We start from the raw sequence: 18,229 nt of genomic DNA, 5'->3' as shown, positions 1-18,229 counted from the left end.
ATTTCGGAGCCCGTTCGTCTGACGTGCGTAACACATGACCTGCAAGTCTGAATCTCCGTGTTGACGCGATGGTGCGTAGAGGCTTTGTACCATTATTTCTGTACACCTTACACCATGTAGGTACATGTAAAAGCAAAGAAGTTGGTGTTTCTGGTTATTTTATTTCTACTTTACCCGCTTCATATTCTTTCTTGCACATTTTACTTTCCTGATATAAAATAAAAGTTTTCCCTAGACTACAAAAAATACAGTCCGTATTTCGTCTTTATATCACAACAACGTTGCCTTTATTTTAACGAATCAAAATTTATTGGAGCCTAATTGCCACGATAAAGAAAAATCAACACAATAGATTCGCTTGAATAAAGAAAAACGTCAAGTTTCTTTAACAACATTTACTTCACAAATCTTTCATTTTATGTCGTTTTACTAATTATGTCATTCTTTTTTGACAGCTGTCTGATTGAAATGCCGTTGCAGTTGACTTCTAAAACACCAGACCACGAATGACATAACTCCCATAGCAACGTACACGGCCCGGTTGAAGTGGAATCCTTTAAAATAATGGCATCAACACACGTAGTAAGTAACACTTTAATATCAAATTAACTGTGTCGAATTACAACCATGTACAATGTGTTGTTGTTTTTACACATTTACCTGACGAAGTAACAAGCGAAGTCTTCGTTAGGTAACTTTAGAGATGAGTGTTTTTGGTTTTATTAAAAAATCTCAATGTTTTAATAGATTGCTTTTTACACACTTTGTAAATATTTGCTTTTTGTGCGAATTCGCCAACTAAATTCATCCTACATTTTAGCTTTAGCACAGTTTCCGTACTAAGTCAAAATACCAAAATAACAACTTTAGTAATAGATCAAAACCGTCAACAGCATGTCTTAAACTGACGATTACTGTTTGCCTTTTCAACTTTAATACGCTAAAACCAATGGACGATAAAATCCTTGGTAAAACAGAATCAGTCGGTTCAAATTAGGGAATATATATTTCGCCAATGTCGCATCATCAGTTCCTGGAAATCGAAATACAAAATATCAGTATGGATCATTTAACGTTTTCTTACCATCGTGTGTATAGTGTGGGTTTAAGAACAGTGTCGCTGCAAAGTACCAGAAGAGTGGATACATAAGCTTGATGTGTTTTGTCTGCTCCGTGTAAAAACGTAAATCAGCAGCTAGCCAAGCTACGAACATGAGTATCGGAATAAACAACACGTAGGTTCCGCAAGTATAATCCGGGTCACACCAACCTGAAAAAATGCTGAATTCAGTTAAGATGAACATATTCATACTGGGATCAGCCCTGAAGCGTCGATGCAGACCAGCGATCACAGAATACTTATCGATTAATCATTGTCCGCCAGGCCTATATTAAAGGCGTTGTACTGAATCAGCTGATCTCCCAAGCATTCCCATATGGCAAGGCACAGGTTAAAAAAATCTAGCCTGTGGTGGGATTCGAACCCATAACATGAGTTTGTCCGGGACTCCACTGAACTGAATTAAAGTAGGTTTAGTTTATTTTGCTTGGTGAAACAAAACATGTGACACAATTGCGCTAAAACAATCACCAAACCGGAAATAGCTGCGCAACGTTAAAAACGTTATTGAACGCAAAAACAGTGGACGACACAATATTGTGATATCGGTGAATTATGACTGAACCAGAGTCCCAAATTGGAGCCCGGACCGTCCCGAACCCGAAAATAAAAGCCCAAAGCCCGGCCCAAGCCGAATCGTTTTTGAGAAGCCTGTTTAGGCCCGAAAGTTTGATTGACAGGCCGCTATATAAAAGCTTACAAAACGTACTACTGTACAGCATATAATTGAAACCGGCGTTTTATAGAGCTTTGGGGCATTAGGTGAAGTCCAGCTACTATAGATACTTAGTTGGGTAATATAATCTAAAAAACGGATGCAGAAAGTTAGGCCCGAATCAAGACCGTTTGTTTAAACAAAACCTAAGACCCTAACGCGCCCCGAACCCGACCCGAAAAGCCCGGCCCGACTTACAACTCTGGACCGAACGCGCTGCAGCAACACCGTATTATAGAGCGATATGTGACTGGGCTCACAAGAAAGTGAGTTTGGCGAAAAGAGAGCAAAATGGGTTTTTTTAACAACATTTTTTGTTTTCAACCTATAAGGTCTCATAGCCATTCAACGGCACCAATGCGGTCGATTTCTTGTCACCAGCTGCACCGATGAGACCATTGATGGATCGAAACAGTGTGCACTGTCTGCAGCTTATCATTTACTGGCTCGATGCTTTCACATTTTGTGTTGCTTAAAAATTGTGTTTCGTGTTGTGCTTCTGCGCCTAAGTTGTAGTCTTGCATTTCTATGTGGATCACGATTTGTGGCGACGATTTTAAACATGATTTGAGTATGTTGTTGTTATACCAACCATTGTCAGCCAGCACCACCAAAATCGTGGTCTGATTTTGGTGAATCTTAGATTTAAGAAAAGTTCGGCTTTAATTTTGTTATACAGGGGTGGGACATATGACCCCTTGGCTATATGTACATACATCCATGGTTGTAATTCTGGCCCCAACTTTTGCTTGTTTACTTATCTGATAACAAATACATTCACGCTCACCCCGTTGCACAGCCACATCTGAAGGGCCATCCTTATAACCCAGCCCGGCTGCGGTTAGGAAGGTGATAGCATGTAAAGTCCAACAGATAAAGAACAGCGGAGGATCGAGAGACACAAAGTCAATTAGCCAACCTGGAACACCTGCAGGAATAAACAAATAGTGTCACAAAGTTAACATTTACGAAGATGGGTTTGAACCAGTAAAAATTTGCAGTTTTGCGGAATTGTTTGTGACGTAACGCAAACTACTATTACTGTTATAAAAAAAGTTTAGTTTGAAGTGAAATGTATCCTACAGTCGCTTCCGGCAATTACTGTTCTTTACATCCGTATAATCCAAAACCCTAGGCCAAACAGAATCAAGCCCTTTATACAGTATCTGCACAGAATATATATTTCACCAAAGGTTTTTGGCATTTTAGATCCTTTGAGCGAATTCAACACTGTTAAAAGCGATAAAAGAGTGGAACAATACGCCAGCCGGTTCTGTTGCAAAAAGTCCACTGACAGTAACCAGTAATGCTAACCGGTTCGCTGATCCCATAAAATTTCATAAGATGGTTCTATAGAACCCGTGCGAACCGGCTGAATCCCACCACTGTTGAAAACACCAGCAAGAGTAGAAGAGGCAACTTGTTAAAGACACAACAGCATTACGCAATTCGTCACCTGGTAATTGCTGGTGGATAGCACTCCTATGTTTTAACACCAACTTCATGCCAATGGCCAGACATACAACTATAATGGTGAGGAAGAAGTTCATGTGAACGATCTTCGGGTAGCCATAGCTGATGGTAAACGGGATGACCGACGTCACTCCAAAGAACCAACAGATATAATAGATCTAAAAAAAGAATAAAAAATATATATTTTTTGAAGCCCGTTCAAACCCGTAAGTCGTTTTGTAACCAGTAATGCTAACCGGTTCGTTGATCTTTTAAATTTTCGTGAGACGGTTCTATAGAACCGGCTGTATCCCACCACTGCACCACAACTTACAGTTATATTTTAATTAAACGTTGCTTATTGTTTTTGGATATTGAATGCCTATATTTATGTGATTAACATATTCTTTTAAAAAGGGTAACTGATGATGGCATGAGCATTTTCCAAAACGTTTGAAAATAAGCAAAAAATTTTTAAATAATAATCGAAAAACATTTCGCTCGTGAAAAATTAGCAACTTTCAAAGAGTAGTGAAAATATATTTCTGTAATGAATTTGATTTACCGCCGAAAAAAGCCTTTCTTTCGATTTCCGTCTGTACAGAAGGATATGAAAAATGAGGTTGGACCCATAAGCGACAGCCCAAGCAGTTCTCATCTGTGTAAACAAGATTGCAAATAGAAAAATAAAGATCGTTGGAAATGAAACAATATATTGTTTATAAGCCTTAGCACCCAAACTTTTACAATTTTATTTGAAACGTAGGAAGGATATATGTTAACGAAAAATGTAGCTTGCTACAAAAGGTTATGCCAATGAGCTTTTAACTAAGTTAGTAGGCCCAAATACACAAAATTCGCTGTTATCGTTTGTTATTATTTATTTATTTATTTATTTATTATTTTAAACGTTTTTTTTTCTCGTTGAGCAATTTGGACTTTCCCAGTTGAGCCTGTTATAATTACAACTTGATAATATAAGATTGAATACATGCTATTACACAAATTGCTGTTGGGTGGAGGTCCACTTTGTAATGGATAAGATAAAATTCCCTCATCTGTAAGCCTGTAAAGAACAAAAACTACGTAATTAGTAAATTTTTAAAAAGTAATTAATGTATTTATGGTGATAAAACTCTTATTGCACAAAAAAGGCATTAACTTGTTTTGTCGCAAAGACTTATTAAGATGTAAATTTTCTATGCTTCACAACAATTCTTCAATCTTCAAGCAAATTCGAATTGCAGATCTGCATCAAACTATGTTACCTGGAATAAAGACAGCCCATTTGTTGTAGAGTATCACTGCAACTGTTGTGCCCACTGTTGCAAAGATATTGATTAAAATCCACAATCGTTCAGACAACATGCTGTCCCCTATCTTAATACACAAACCCGTTAATATCTTAATACTTCTGTCGCAAAACATAAACTATACCAATTAAGTTAAACTAAAGATTCTACTTGTTCGCAGATACTGACGATGCTGTAATAGCGAAATATATATACACATCTTTAAAACAAAAGGGTGAACGACCAAGTGTTTTTTTTCTGAACTTGCATCTATTAAGGTAAACTAATAGCAGAAAATATATCCTTAAATATTTCTTCTTGCGTTTTTGATATTTGCTCTTAGATGATCTATCAACAAAATAAACAAAGATTCTATGACAGTCATTCCACGTTTTCTGTTTTATTACTTTTCATGCCATGACGTGGTTTCCCGGTAAACCGGGTTGCCAATTTTGTCGCATAAACAGTTATTGTAAACGCAATAGTGTGAAAAAGGTTTTCTAATTATTTAAAATTGCACACCTAGGCTATGGTCCGCAAATATTTTTTCCCGAATATCCCGCAATCCAAATGGACGGTAAAAACATTAATAAAATCATTGTATTAACAAAAACAATAATGTAAGCGATATAGGTACCAACGTTTTTCATGTGTCAACTTTGCAAATGAATTAAAACCCAATTAACACGAAAAAATTATTTCGGCGTTTTTCGCAAACCGAAGTAAACGTTCTTGCGATCCAAATTCGGGTCTTAACCCTTGATTTGTGCCCCGTGCCATATACCTCTGTTTAATACAAAACATTTGGTCAGCCAAACATTTTTTCTTGATACTTTATTGAGGGTTGCATGACGACATGCGAAAAACCGAAGAAATCTGTCAATTTTCGGCGACAAAGCTAAAATACAAAACAAGCAAAACCTATTTAATCGCGGTACTTGCTTTTTGGTTAAAATTATATCCACAGTCTACTTTCAATCTGAATATTATCCAACGATTCTAGCCTGCTGTTATCAAATAGAGAAATACATTTCATGGTAATTAGTTTTTATTGGTTTTATATTACTATCTTTTATTGAAAAAAATTAAAATGTTACACAAAGCTATATGAAAATTACATACTTATGGTTTGAGTTGTGTTAAAAATTTGTTTATTGTCACGCAAAAAATATCATATTTTTTTGCCGGTCATTTAGTTAATTTCTCCACAAGAGGCGGTAGTGAACAAAAACATCCCCTGTTCCGAGAAAAAAGCGCAACGTCAACGTGTAATTGTTGAAGTACACGTAACAGTTGCGAGAAAATTCGCCGGCACCAGCAAAAAATTCAAAATATTGGGTGAAAATACAGAAACTTTTGGATTGGAGTGGTAAAAATGATAAAATACCAACTTTATACCTGCATTGCTTGGCTTCTGTTAAGTAATTGTGCGGTGCAATTACTAGCGGAAAAAGATTTCTACGAAGTTCTAGGAATCACAAAGGATGCAACCAACAAGGAAATTAGGAAAGCGTTTAAAAAGCTAGCACTGACTATGCACCCTGACAAAAACATTGTGAGTAATAATCGTTTTTTTTAGGACAGGACATTTGGGGTTTACATTTTTTTAAATTATTTTGACCATCATAAACAATTTATATATTTGTTCTGTATGCACTACAAAAATAAAAATAATGAAAATGCACAAAAAGTATTGCAGCAACTTTAAAGAAATTTTAGAGTAAAAAACACATTTTTACTGCTGTTGATTTAGTGTTTTTACTCCTAAATTTTCTACAGTCATAAATTAATGAACTTGAATCATTGCAGTCCTGTGCTTTTTTTGCAACAAAATCTTATTAATAAGTCAACTTTGATTTACAAAAAGTAAAAATTCTATGTATATGCAAGTCTGTAACTAATTTTATTTTTGTGTAATAGAATGATCCAGAAGCACACAATAAATTTGTGAGGATTAACGAAATTTACGAAGTGCTGAAAGATGAAGAAATGCGAAAGAAATATGATAAATATGGAGAGGAGGGGCTTAAAGATGACAAACGGGGTGGAAGATATGAAAGTTACAATTACTACAGAGACGAATTTGGTAATTTGAGAAGTTATAGGATTTATTTCAACATTATTTATGTGTCAAAAAAGATAACAAAGTTTCACAAAGAAAACATGCACCAGCCAAACCTCAACATAAATTGTTTAATACTAAACCCAATTATATTGGTTGGGGCAGCACTTTTTGACCTGATTTAATTGATCTTCTAGGGTTGAGATTTGCAAGCTTTGAATGAAACAAACAACCGCTTCATTTTAATAACAGGCAATGCTTGCTTTTTACATGTCACAATATTTACAAAGTATAATGGTGTTTTGCAAGGATATTCAGTTTACAACGTTAAAATAAAATAAGGTATATTCATTGGCAACGAGCAATTCTTCAGAACCTGCATCAAGACATTTGTATTAAATTCAGAGTTACCTAAAAATCTTTCAATCACATTTTGTTTTTGCAGGTATTTATGATGATGATCCTGAGGTAGTCACTTTGGATGGGGGAGATTTTGGTATGAGTTTGTCTAAATAAATTGTATAAAGTGATTACATTGTTGTTGCAAACTATTTACTACTGCTTCTGTGATGAGTTCAAACTTATACTATTTTAAAATTGAAACTCTTGTTTTTGCAAAGGCTGACTTTGACAAAAATATATTGTACAAAACATTGTTTTGATGTAAACAATCTACTACTGCTGCTATAAAGAGTTCAATAAAGTCATAATGACACTTGTGGCTGGTGGTTTCATTTTTACATCTGCTGTTTTAAAAATAAAACTCTTGTTTTTGCAGAGGCTTCAATACATTCAGGCGAAGTGTGGTTTGTAAACTTTTATTCGCCAAGATGCTCCCATTGCCACCAACTTGCCCCAACGGTAACCTTGTTAATATATATATATATATGTTTCGCTAAAAATTTATTAATTAAAATTGATTTTTAAAAGCTAAATTATTATTATAAAACTTTAATACTAATAACAAATATGCCTTTCCCTAATAGAGAACATTCAAAAGTTTCTAAAAAAAAACTTTCTATGTTTGGTGATTTTTATTGGACATAAAAAATAATGTTTTATTATGCTATTTATTGGGCCTTAAATCTGTTTTTAAATTTATTACCATTCTATTTACCAAACAGTGGAGAAAATTTGCCGAAGAATTTAGTGGAGTCGTGAATATTGGAGCAGTCAATTGTCATGACAACCACTGGATCTGCAGTAACAACGGCATTCGTAGTTACCCGTCCCTCGTTCTGTTTGTTAAAAATGAAAGGGTAAGACAGGAAAACAGGTTTCTATGCCAAGCATGAGAGGCAAGCTTGCAGTGAATCAGTGCATGTTGTTTGCATGAAGAAATTTGCATGATTTGATTTGAGTTTTAATTGCTTTTTGGTTCCAGATGAATTTGTTTCTGGTTCAGAAGTTTTGCATATGAGTATAACTGTTTCTGCCAGAAAGATTTTGTAGCGAAGTGTGAACAGATTTGAATTTTGTGAAGTTTAGCAAATGATTTTTTCTGTCAGCAAGGTGCAAATACTACAGTGTGTGTATTAGGCTAAAAGTCATAAGGAATCCGTCAATTTTAGAAAATTATGCGAAGACATGTTTTGGAACAGAATGAATCTATATTAGTTTGATTTGAATCTTATTGAAGGGTGCAGTACAGCCTATAGAAAAATAAAGACGGTACTTAATAAAAAAAAAAAGAACCTGCAAATGCAGAAAGATACAAAATTTCAGTTATCCCTTTTTCCACTTTGTAAGTGATTTTTTTACTTGTTTGTGCATGTTTTTGATTTTTGTGTTGCATGTTTCTTTTCCAGTGGAGGTCGTTTGCTAGCGAATTGTCAGGCTTTATCAACATTGCCGCGGTTGAATGCTCAGGTGCTTTTGTAAACTTGAACCATTTTTATCTTAAGAAGCAATCTAATTCCTTTAAATGTATTTTATAATTTGATATATACATCATGTTTTTGTTTTACTGAACTTTTTTCAGCTTTGCTATTTTTGTTCAATCTTTGTTTACATTTTTAATCTGATCATGGCATGAGCTTTTGCCAAAACGTTTGAAGTATAAAACATGTCACTTTTTCTGTTTATTTGGTCGTTTTTTACCATTAAACTTAATTTGCATGTTTTAAAATGTTGCAATTTTGTCGGTGGTTTTAATTTGCATGTTTTGTTTTTGCATGCTGTGGCTTTTTATTTCTCAGGAAGAAACCGCTTCCTTTGTCTGAAGCAGCGTGTGACTTCATTTCCTAATTTAATGTTGTACAAACCAAAACAAGAGGTGAACCCATGACCTTTAAATTAATTTGACACCCAAAATATGAAAAGCATCCCTAACCAGCAGCGGTTTTCAGTTATCATAACCCTCTGGTTTAACAATCAATTATTTTAGGAAAATATAAAGCTATTGTTTGTAGTGAATGTAAAAGGGTTAAGAACCATTGCTTTGTAGCCCATCTGTCATATAAAAAAAATATTAACGCATGTAACTGCAATTTAAACATGCAGAAATCAGATTAATGATTTGTTGAATTATTTTTTTCATTTTATTTTGTAGCCTGTAAAATACCAAGGTGACAGGAGCAAAAAGGATTTGACGCGATTTGTGATGGAACATGTCAACGTGGAGGTTTGTTCGTTTGTAAAATTTCCTGTTTCTCTGTCAGGAATGACAAACACATTGTTTAAAAAATCACTGGCTATTTGCATTTTAGATGGATCGTAATTGTATCAAATTACAATGCTGCAGATACAATAGTAGTTCAGTATTTAAATGGGTGTTTTTGACTGGTTATCATGCAATAAAGTCATAAAACTTTTGACAAGAAATTGGTAAATAAGGTTGCTAAAAATATTAGCTTCTTAACTTTAAAAATATAAGTTTTTTAGCAGTTATGTCGTTAACTAAAGTTGTTTATGATTTCTATGTAGGTTGTTGATTTGTGGGATAGCAACATCGAAGTAGAGATTGCAGAGAAACCCAAACTTCCGTGGGTCGTTTCATTTTGTAGAAGCGAAACTGATTCATCCTACGAAGATGATGATGAAATTGAGGGTGACTGTCCATCACGAATCACTAGACGAAAGATTGCTGGTTTAATGGTAAACATTAGTAAAATAGGGAATGATAAAACAATATTAAATTCTTTTGTCAAAAAATTAAAAATTTTATCAAACGAAATTTTGAATGTTTGTCAATGAGGTTTGCTTTGGGCAAAAACAGTGTTTTATTTGGTTGCAGTACTTAGTTAATAATACAAGTTTTATCATTTTAGGTTTATTTTGTAACACAAGACACTAAAATAAATCTAACGTGGTGCTCTATTCACAAATCAGAAATGCAAAAGATTTTCCAGAAAGGCCTGTGGTTTATGCCAGAGGTTCCCAACCTTTGTCCACGAATTCCTCCCTTAACTATTCGAAACATTTTCATTCCTCCCCAATGACTAAATAGTAGATGCTAAACCATACAAAGATTATTTAAAATTGATTGTTTTTGTCAACTTCACAGGTTGTATTCCCATAGCATCTGGTCTACTTACAAAACCGCATTTAACAAAAGTAAATTCCTCCAAAGCTTTAATTTTTTTCCAGTTGGGACCACTGGTCTATGTATTGCACAGTACAAATGTCTCTAAAACAGAAAAAAATATGTTAAAAATATTACCATTTTATGCAGAGCGGTCTTGCTAATGTTGGCTCAGTTGATTGTGGCTCATCTCCGGAAATATGTAGAGGAGCGAACGTCACAAAAAAATCAGGGGTTTACCATTTTGCTGTCGGCAAATTCCCTGAACCAACGGATGAGAGCGACGTCCATTATTTCCAATCACTCGATGCAAAGGAAATCCACACTGAATTTATGGAGAAACTGGTTCCAGGCTTAAACAGTGTTTCGCAACAAAAACTTGAGGTAAAAATTTTAGAACAGTTTTTTGCAGAAAATAAGTTTTGCATAATTTTGCATCTTTTCATCCTAAATCCCAAACTAATATGCATATTTGCTGCATGAGAAATTTCAAAACAATATGATATCTTTAAGTTAATGGCAAAATAAGCAATATATATATATAAGAGTTTTTTTTAAAAGCTTTTATCTTGCAAAGCTACACAAAAAAATATTTTTTATCCTTTGCAGTTTGGTAAAGATAAGATGTACAAAAATGACTTTTCTAGGTTATTTGAGTTGTCATTGGAGCTATTGTTTGTGTCTTTTTACTTTTACTCCAAGTGAAAGTTAAGCAACTGTAGAAAACTTAGTCTGGGTGTTTTACCCACAACAATAGCAAACCTATTTAAACAATAGATTGTTGGACTTCCCAACGAAACAGAAAATGGACGTTGACTTCCTGTTTTGATCACAAGTTCCTGTTTGTGGTAGAAGAGCAACTTTTTTAGGGATTACCACCATCTATTTTCACACTATTAATGTTGTTTAAAATATACCTCTGAATTAAGTTTTTCTTTTGGTTTTAAGAAACATGTAAAGAACAAGCCAGCCCTTGTGTTTCTGGAATTTTCTGAAGATTCCCAAGCTGACCAAAAAGAAACCAGTTTGAAGAAGTTACCAAAGTTATTACAAGATCATGTAAGTAGACTCTGTAATGACTTTTTCTTCACATGCAAAAGTCTCTGATTAGAAAGAAATTGCATTTAATTGCTCACTAAATTCCAGACTGTAATCCATCTTTAAGTTGAATATTTCAGTGGAGTACACAAAAAATCTTAGCAAGTTGAAGTTGCTATAATTCTGTTTTAAAATGTTATGTAGTCGCAGACACGGGCATTCATCAAATACTACAGATTCATAAATTTGTTAAAATATTACTTGGTGTTGTCATAAACATACTTACAGACCCAACATAGATTTTTGTTCAAATAATGTTTTGATGTTTGTGTGTGCAGAGAATTTCTGTTGTGAAGATCGATTGTTTTAGCGAACCGTGGTGCAACGAAAAATTCCACATTTCACAAGATTCAACGCTTGTGTTTAAAGGAAAGGGAATATCAGACTTTGAAGTTTATCATGGTAACTTAGTTCGCAAGTTACTTTTATCTGTCTATGCACTGGTATAAACTGTTTTTACATTTAGATAGAGTCTAACAACAATACTTTTAATCAATGTTAGTGACTGAATAATAAATACTAATATGACTGAATAGTAAATAAGCTGTTGCTGCCAGGAATAATGTATGTAAGCATTGCTCATCCAGCAGTTCCAGCAAAAAACTGTTGAATGAGGGGTCTCGTCTAAAACTGCGGGCCCACTTGGCCCGCTTGGCTCAGCACTTGGCCCGTTTTTCCCTGCGAGAGACGGGCCAAGCAATGGATATTGTGGGCCCGCAGTTTTTCCTTGCAATGGATATAGTGGTCCCACAGTTTTTGTATTTACGAGACATTTGCTTCTTAATTATTCATTATCGAGAAAGATATTTATTGTGAACAGCTAAAATTTTCCACTTAAAAATTGCTTCAAGAAATTCCCAAAACGAATGAATGTCCACTGATCCTAGCAATAAATATTACCCCACTAATAATATATCATAGGACAAAAACAGCTTACATTTGTTTCCAGGCCGACCAAGTGTTGCAGAACTGAGCATGTTCGCACAGGAAAGTTCAAAGGCTCGACTTCACACACTGAATCCATCCCACTTTAAAGATGGAATGATGGTGGAAAATGATAAACCGTGGTTCGTTGACTTCTTTGCCCCAGTAAGTTATGACATTTGCAGTACATACTAAAAAAAGTCCTTATTCACGCTTTATAGTAATTAAACTAAACTGCGTTAGGTAACACCTTGATATCTGTGTTCATGGTTTTAATATTCTGTTCAGAAAAGGTTAATAAGATTTCCAAATTGAGGCATATCAGTAAAATAATACTATTGCATGCATGGGAATTATTTAAAACAATAAGCATGTGTAGCTCAGTTTGTTGAGCAAAAGTCCAACAACGCTCCAGTCGTGGGTTCGAATTCCACCTCAGGCTAGATGTTTCCAGCCTGTTGCTTGCCATGTGGGAATGCTTTGTGACCGGCTGATTCGGTATAATGCCTTCAATAGACCTGGCATACTGTGAATAAAACAAGACGTTCATTTTTCAGTGTGTATTTTTGGTGGTTTAACTGTATACCTTAATTATTACACATACATTTCAGTGGTGCCCTCCATGCAAAGCGCTTCTTCCCGAACTTAGAAAAGCCTCACAAAGTTTAAACAGCATCAACTTTGGGACAATTGACTGCACTAACTTCCAAGCTGTTTGTAGTGAAGTAAGTTTTGTATAGATTTGATTTGTCACATGAAATATATTTTTTGTGTGTCACAATTCAAAAGGAACGACAGTTTAAAAGCTGCAGACAGTGCACACTCTTTCGACCTATAAGGTCTCATCAGTGCAGCTGGATGTCAAAACAGTGTGCACTCTCTGCAGCTTATCATTTATTGGCTTGATGCGTTAACAAAGATATTTTTTTCTTTTGACAGTTTGGAATTCATTCTTACCCCACCACAATGCTCTTTAATAATTCAATCATCACCGAATACACAGGACATCATAACTCGCATGGAATTTCGCAGTTTGTTCAGGTATGTTGTTAATTTGTGTTTTATTAATTTGAACAAGGTATGTGTAACAGTAGTAGCACAACTCAAGTGGTTATTGAGCTAAAAACCATGTTAATGCCTGATAAATTTTGAAACATTAATCATGAAATACCAACTTGACAATAATGGCAACAACTGTTGTTATTTAGAACATCCATTAAATTGTAAAAATATTTAGTTGAACAGCTTTCGTTGGTATTTCAAAAAATCAAAATGTCACTTTTAAAATCTTATATGTGGTAAATAAATTATGTTGCATTTTTTTTACAATCACTTTTTTAATTATGAGTGTAAAATCTCTTGTTTCATCTGAAGGATTTAATCAACCCACCTTATGAACATCTCACACCCAAAACTTTCGAAGCTTTAGTCCAGCGGAGGGAACCAGGTGTCACATGGGTAGTTGATTTCTATGCCAACTGGTGTGGACCATGTCGTGCCATGCTGCCAGATTGGAGAAAAATGTCGAAGGTACAAAACAGGGTTTTTACAATTTAACTTGTTGCGTTGTATCAGTAAGCCTTGGACACTGTGAAAGACTTGTGATTTTGTAGACACAATAAATTTGCAATTCTGCCAAAGTATTAATACATTTATTTTCTGAAACATATAGAGTTTCACTGCAACACTGGCATTCACAACAAAACAATTGTTCCTAGACAAAGGGAATTATTATGTCACATTCGGTGAAGTACTTGCAAACTGCTATATGGCCCACCAGTCAGAAGACTCTGGTTTAGCTTATACTTGTTACATACAGTATAGCAGCTTAGGAGATTTACCAAAAACTAGTGGAAAAATTTACAAAATTTCCAGTAGAATTACATTTTTCTTTGAATTAGTGTGTTGGTGAGGGCCACACTAAATAGCTTGGCGGGCCGGATTGTGGCCCGCGGGCTGCCTGTTGCACACCCCTGATGTACAGGAAAATGATATTTTACTGCTTTCGCTTATGCAATGTGGAGAAAATATCACATTCTTTTGTTTAACATGTCCACATTTTTACAGATGTTGGCTGGTGTGATAAAAGTTGGAGCAGTTGATTGTGCAAAAGCAGGTCATTCGAGCTTTTGCAAGAAACAATTGGTCGACTCGTACCCCGAGATTCGACTCTACCCATCGAAGAAAAACGAACACTCGAACCCAGTGTATGACACTTATGAAGGGTGGAACCGACAAGCCCACTCACTCGCAGCTTGGGCACTAGAGTAAGTCACTGAGGAGGGATTAAATTGTTCATGAGCATGAGACAAGCAAATACATGTTTTGGAAAACTTTTAATATTTCATGTATTGTAGGAAGCCATCGAGACTGAAAAATGATTCATTGCTGTAAGAGGCATTTAGACTTATGTTCTTTATTATGTCAGTTAAGCAGGCATATAAGATAATTGTGAACTAAAATTAACCTGTCCAGTTTGATAACTAAAAATACCCAAAGAACATTGATTCATTGCTGTGCAAATGACTTATTATGATTTATATTTTTTTCATTCTCTTATTTAAGGGGGGATATAAAAGATATTGGTCAACTATAATTAACCTATTCCAGCATAATAACTATAAAAAGTAGCTAAGAATTTGAAAGCTCGGCTGCACAGTTCAAACCATTTTTTTCAACTTTTCAACAATGCTATTTGTCATTTTAATTTTTGCATTATAGGAATGTTCCAAATGGTGTTGTGACGATGTCATACAGCGATTTTGACAACAACGGGCAACCAAAAGATAAAAGTGCATGGTTGTTGGATTTTTTCACGCCCTGGTGTGGTCACTGTCATGCTTTTGCACCAAAATTCATGATGCTGTCATTCGTAAGTATTGTCACACTACTATATTGGAATGCAAATGTAGAGAAATTATTATGGGTCCCCTTCAGGGAAGGATCCCCTTCACATATTGATTTTACTCGAATTGTTTGTTTTTTTTTGTGTTTTTTTCTTCCTTTTTTTTTCTTCCCAAAGTTTGTCCGACTCGTTTTTCCATCAAATGTTTGATGGATTTGGCTGAAATTTACACAGATGGTAGATATAGTTATGTAGATGTGCATCCCACTTTGTTTTTGTTGATAACCCCAGTATTTACCCCGCTAGCCCCCTAAAATAGGTATTTTTTCCCGGAAGTTTGTCCGACTCGTTTTTCCATCAAATGTTTGATGGATTTGGCTGAAATTTACACAGATGGTAGATATATTCATGTAGATGTGCATCCCACTTTGTTTTTGTTGATAACCCCAGTATTTACCCCGCTAGCCTCCTAAAATGGGTGAGTTTTTAAACAGTTTCAGAATTGGCTGAAATTTGGATTTCTTGTATAGTATGCCATTTATAGGTGTCGATTGTTGTGTTCAACCCTGTAGTCCTAACATTTACCCCACAAGCCCCTAAAGTGTAAAACGTATTTGTATGTTACTGGGCACCACAAACGAAAGATTTCTTTGGAGCAATAGTGTTACAAGGGCAACCAGTTGTATGTTGCTCGTTGGTGGGTTGCTTGGTGGTCGTTTTTGCGCCATGGCAGTTAGGGGCTTGTTAACAGCCCTATGACGTCAGAAACAGTAACGGTTGTTGCTCAAAACACCTCTAATGGTCAAAATTTTAAACATTGGCGGATTGGGCCGAAATTTTGCAGTACTATTGATTGAGTCATTGTGGTTTTTATATATTTTTTAGTTTGTGTGTCGAACCCAATTAGTTGCCCTACTAGCCCCCTAAAATGGGTCAGTTTTTTAAAACGTTAAATAGGACATACTTCAAACAATATCTGGGGTGAATCTAATTTTATAGTTTGTATTCTACATAGTATTATTATTTAAGCCCAGTGCCGATCACTGTGTTTTACCTTACAACACCCGACTTTCTCATGGTTATCTCTTGAATTGCATTATTTTCAACTTTGCATGTGTGGGGACCCATGAGTTTTTGCCTGCAGAAACGACTTAAAGTTATAAAAGACGATGGCTAATATGGGACCCAATACAAAATAAGCATAGGAAATATATTCATGTTTTAAAATAGGTTATAGTGTATATGCAAGGGCAATATGTGCTAAGCCACCCTTCTAGTTAAAATTGCATATGGAAAACAAAAAAAAAAAATTATTGTATTTTGTATAGATTGTGGTCACATATGGGTGTATACAAATAAAATATAATAGTAAAAGTACTTTCAAAATCAAAACATTGTAAAATCCGCTTCTGGCATCTACTGTGTGTTTTGTTGCAGAAATTCACAGATCGAGTAAAATTTGGAAAGATTGATTGCCAAAGTATGCCATCGATTTGTAGTAAAAATGGGGTAAGAGCTTATCCCACAATACAGTTTTATCCACCAAAATCGGGTTCTTCAAGACCAGGGAAGGAATCCATACGTACACAAGTAAGTCCAAATAAGTCAACAAAATTATGACATATCAAAAAACCACTGGATTTTTATTTTTCTTGCACCAAATTGATCATGTTTACTTCAGCTGCAACTAGTGTTTAAACGGGTTGCTAGGCAAATGTACCTTATATTGTTTGTAATTTGTAAACAATTTTTAAGGACCCAAATGAAATACAAAGGATCATTGAAAGTCAAATGAAACAATATGAAACGAAAGAAGCAAAGAAACAAAAGTCCAAGAAGAAGGAAAAGGTAATGTTTATCACATAAAATCTTTTTATAAACCCGTTTTTGTAATTTTCAAACTTGTCATGATATGTAACAAGAAGTTACAATTACAAATAGCCGAATTGCTTAATATGTGAAAACCTGGTTTCAAAAAAACGTGCAAAATGTGCCATATTACAGCGGACAGTGGTATTTTTTATTGAGTTTTGTTTGATGAAGGAAAATATAGGGGCACAATAGCACTGAAACAATCACCAAGCCAGAAATAGCTGTGCAACATTAAATTGTTATACATTGCTTCAAAAATTAAAAAAAAAATTTGATGCACTGCAACTACACCATCGTTGCAAGGCGTTAAATAACAGGGGGTCTCAAGAAAGTGAATGTCTCGCAATTTGGGATTTAAATGCAAAGTTTAGAATATTAATGTATTTGTTTGTTTTCTTGTGCAGGACGAGTTATAACCAGCATTCCCAATGACTTTGTCCAATTCTCACAACTGTTAAGCAACAACAAACACCACTTGTATTTGCACAGTTGATTAAACTTTGGATGGAAAATATCTAGGAAATGTCTGAAGCTGCAATAGTTTAATATGTATGTCTAATGTTGCCTTATGACAAAACAATTGATGTTTATTTGCAATAACACAGAAATAGAACTATTTTTCTGCTTCCAATTTACTCGTGTTTAAATTGTTACTTTTTTCTGAACTTTATTTATCTGTGTTACACTTGGAAAGTTCTTTAGTACCTACTTGATACACAATGTGCCTATTTCACTTGAAGAATGTATGTGTTACACATTGGGCAATTATGTTACACCCTGCAGATTGTTTGAGCTTTATTAAGTCAAGACGAAGCGAAACTACTTAACACTTTTGCTATGATTGAAGCACATTTTTTTGGTGTTGAATACTTTTTTGAAGTTATTTTTTTGTTGGTGGTGTAAATTAATCAACACTTATTGTGCAAAAAGTTACATTAGGATGCCTGGTTATGGTTAAAAATTTCGATTTGAACCTAAAGTCATAACAAATACATTACTGTTTAAGTGACAAAATTTTGCTATTTACTTGATAATTCAAAAAATTTTGACATTCAAGTTGTGGTTTATACACAATTGTGCTTGTTTCATAAATGATGTGTTAAATTTGTTCTGTAGTTTACAAACTTGTTGAAAGTTTCAAATGCAAAATAAACGGTTATGATTTTTGCTTGTTGCATTTTCTTATGATAGTGTTAAAGAAGTGTGATATATTTAGAATAGTGACAACATAGATTTCTATTTTTAAAAGTTGCAAGAGCTAGCTTTAGTTTTGTGTTGCCAACAACAAAAAGAGGCGAGGCGTAATATGTGACACGTGTACAAAAC

At 34.7% G+C, this 18,229-nt stretch overlaps 2 protein-coding genes across 2 annotated transcripts; one reads left to right on the top strand and one right to left on the bottom strand.

Annotated features, from left to right (window-relative positions):
- Positions 1 to 324: 324 nt before the first annotated feature.
- On the bottom strand, positions 325 to 4,696 carry LOC145204053 (uncharacterized). Its single transcript, XM_080076469.1, has 7 exons — positions 4,556 to 4,696; positions 4,289 to 4,353; positions 3,853 to 3,945; positions 3,292 to 3,466; positions 2,623 to 2,763; positions 1,085 to 1,270; positions 325 to 554 (listed from the first exon to the last, which is right to left on the bottom strand). Exons 1-7 carry the CDS (start codon positions 4,653 to 4,655, stop codon positions 439 to 441), a joined length of 876 nt encoding a protein of 291 aa, XP_079932595.1. The 5' UTR covers positions 4,656 to 4,696; the 3' UTR covers positions 325 to 438.
- Positions 4,697 to 5,801: 1,105 nt separating this feature from the next.
- On the top strand, positions 5,802 to 18,070 carry LOC145204051 (endoplasmic reticulum disulfide reductase DNAJC10-like). Its single transcript, XM_080076466.1, has 19 exons — positions 5,802 to 6,134; positions 6,500 to 6,665; positions 7,087 to 7,137; positions 7,420 to 7,502; positions 7,766 to 7,900; positions 9,193 to 9,264; positions 9,567 to 9,737; positions 10,315 to 10,548; positions 11,113 to 11,223; positions 11,541 to 11,664; positions 12,212 to 12,351; positions 12,798 to 12,911; positions 13,126 to 13,227; positions 13,561 to 13,716; positions 14,254 to 14,453; positions 14,908 to 15,058; positions 16,469 to 16,621; positions 16,787 to 16,879; positions 17,308 to 18,070. The coding sequence occupies exons 1-19, from the start codon at positions 5,955 to 5,957 to the stop codon at positions 17,317 to 17,319; spliced, it is 2,448 nt and encodes an 815-aa protein (XP_079932592.1). The 5' UTR covers positions 5,802 to 5,954; the 3' UTR covers positions 17,320 to 18,070.
- Positions 18,071 to 18,229: the final 159 nt, after the last annotated feature.

The sequence above is a fragment of the Phallusia mammillata genome, chromosome 8 (genome assembly GCF_965637545.1).
Source record: "Phallusia mammillata chromosome 8, kaPhaMamm4.hap1.1, whole genome shotgun sequence".
Lineage (NCBI taxonomy): Eukaryota > Metazoa > Chordata > Ascidiacea > Phlebobranchia > Ascidiidae > Phallusia > Phallusia mammillata.
This window is presented reverse-complemented; position numbering and strand designations above follow the sequence as displayed.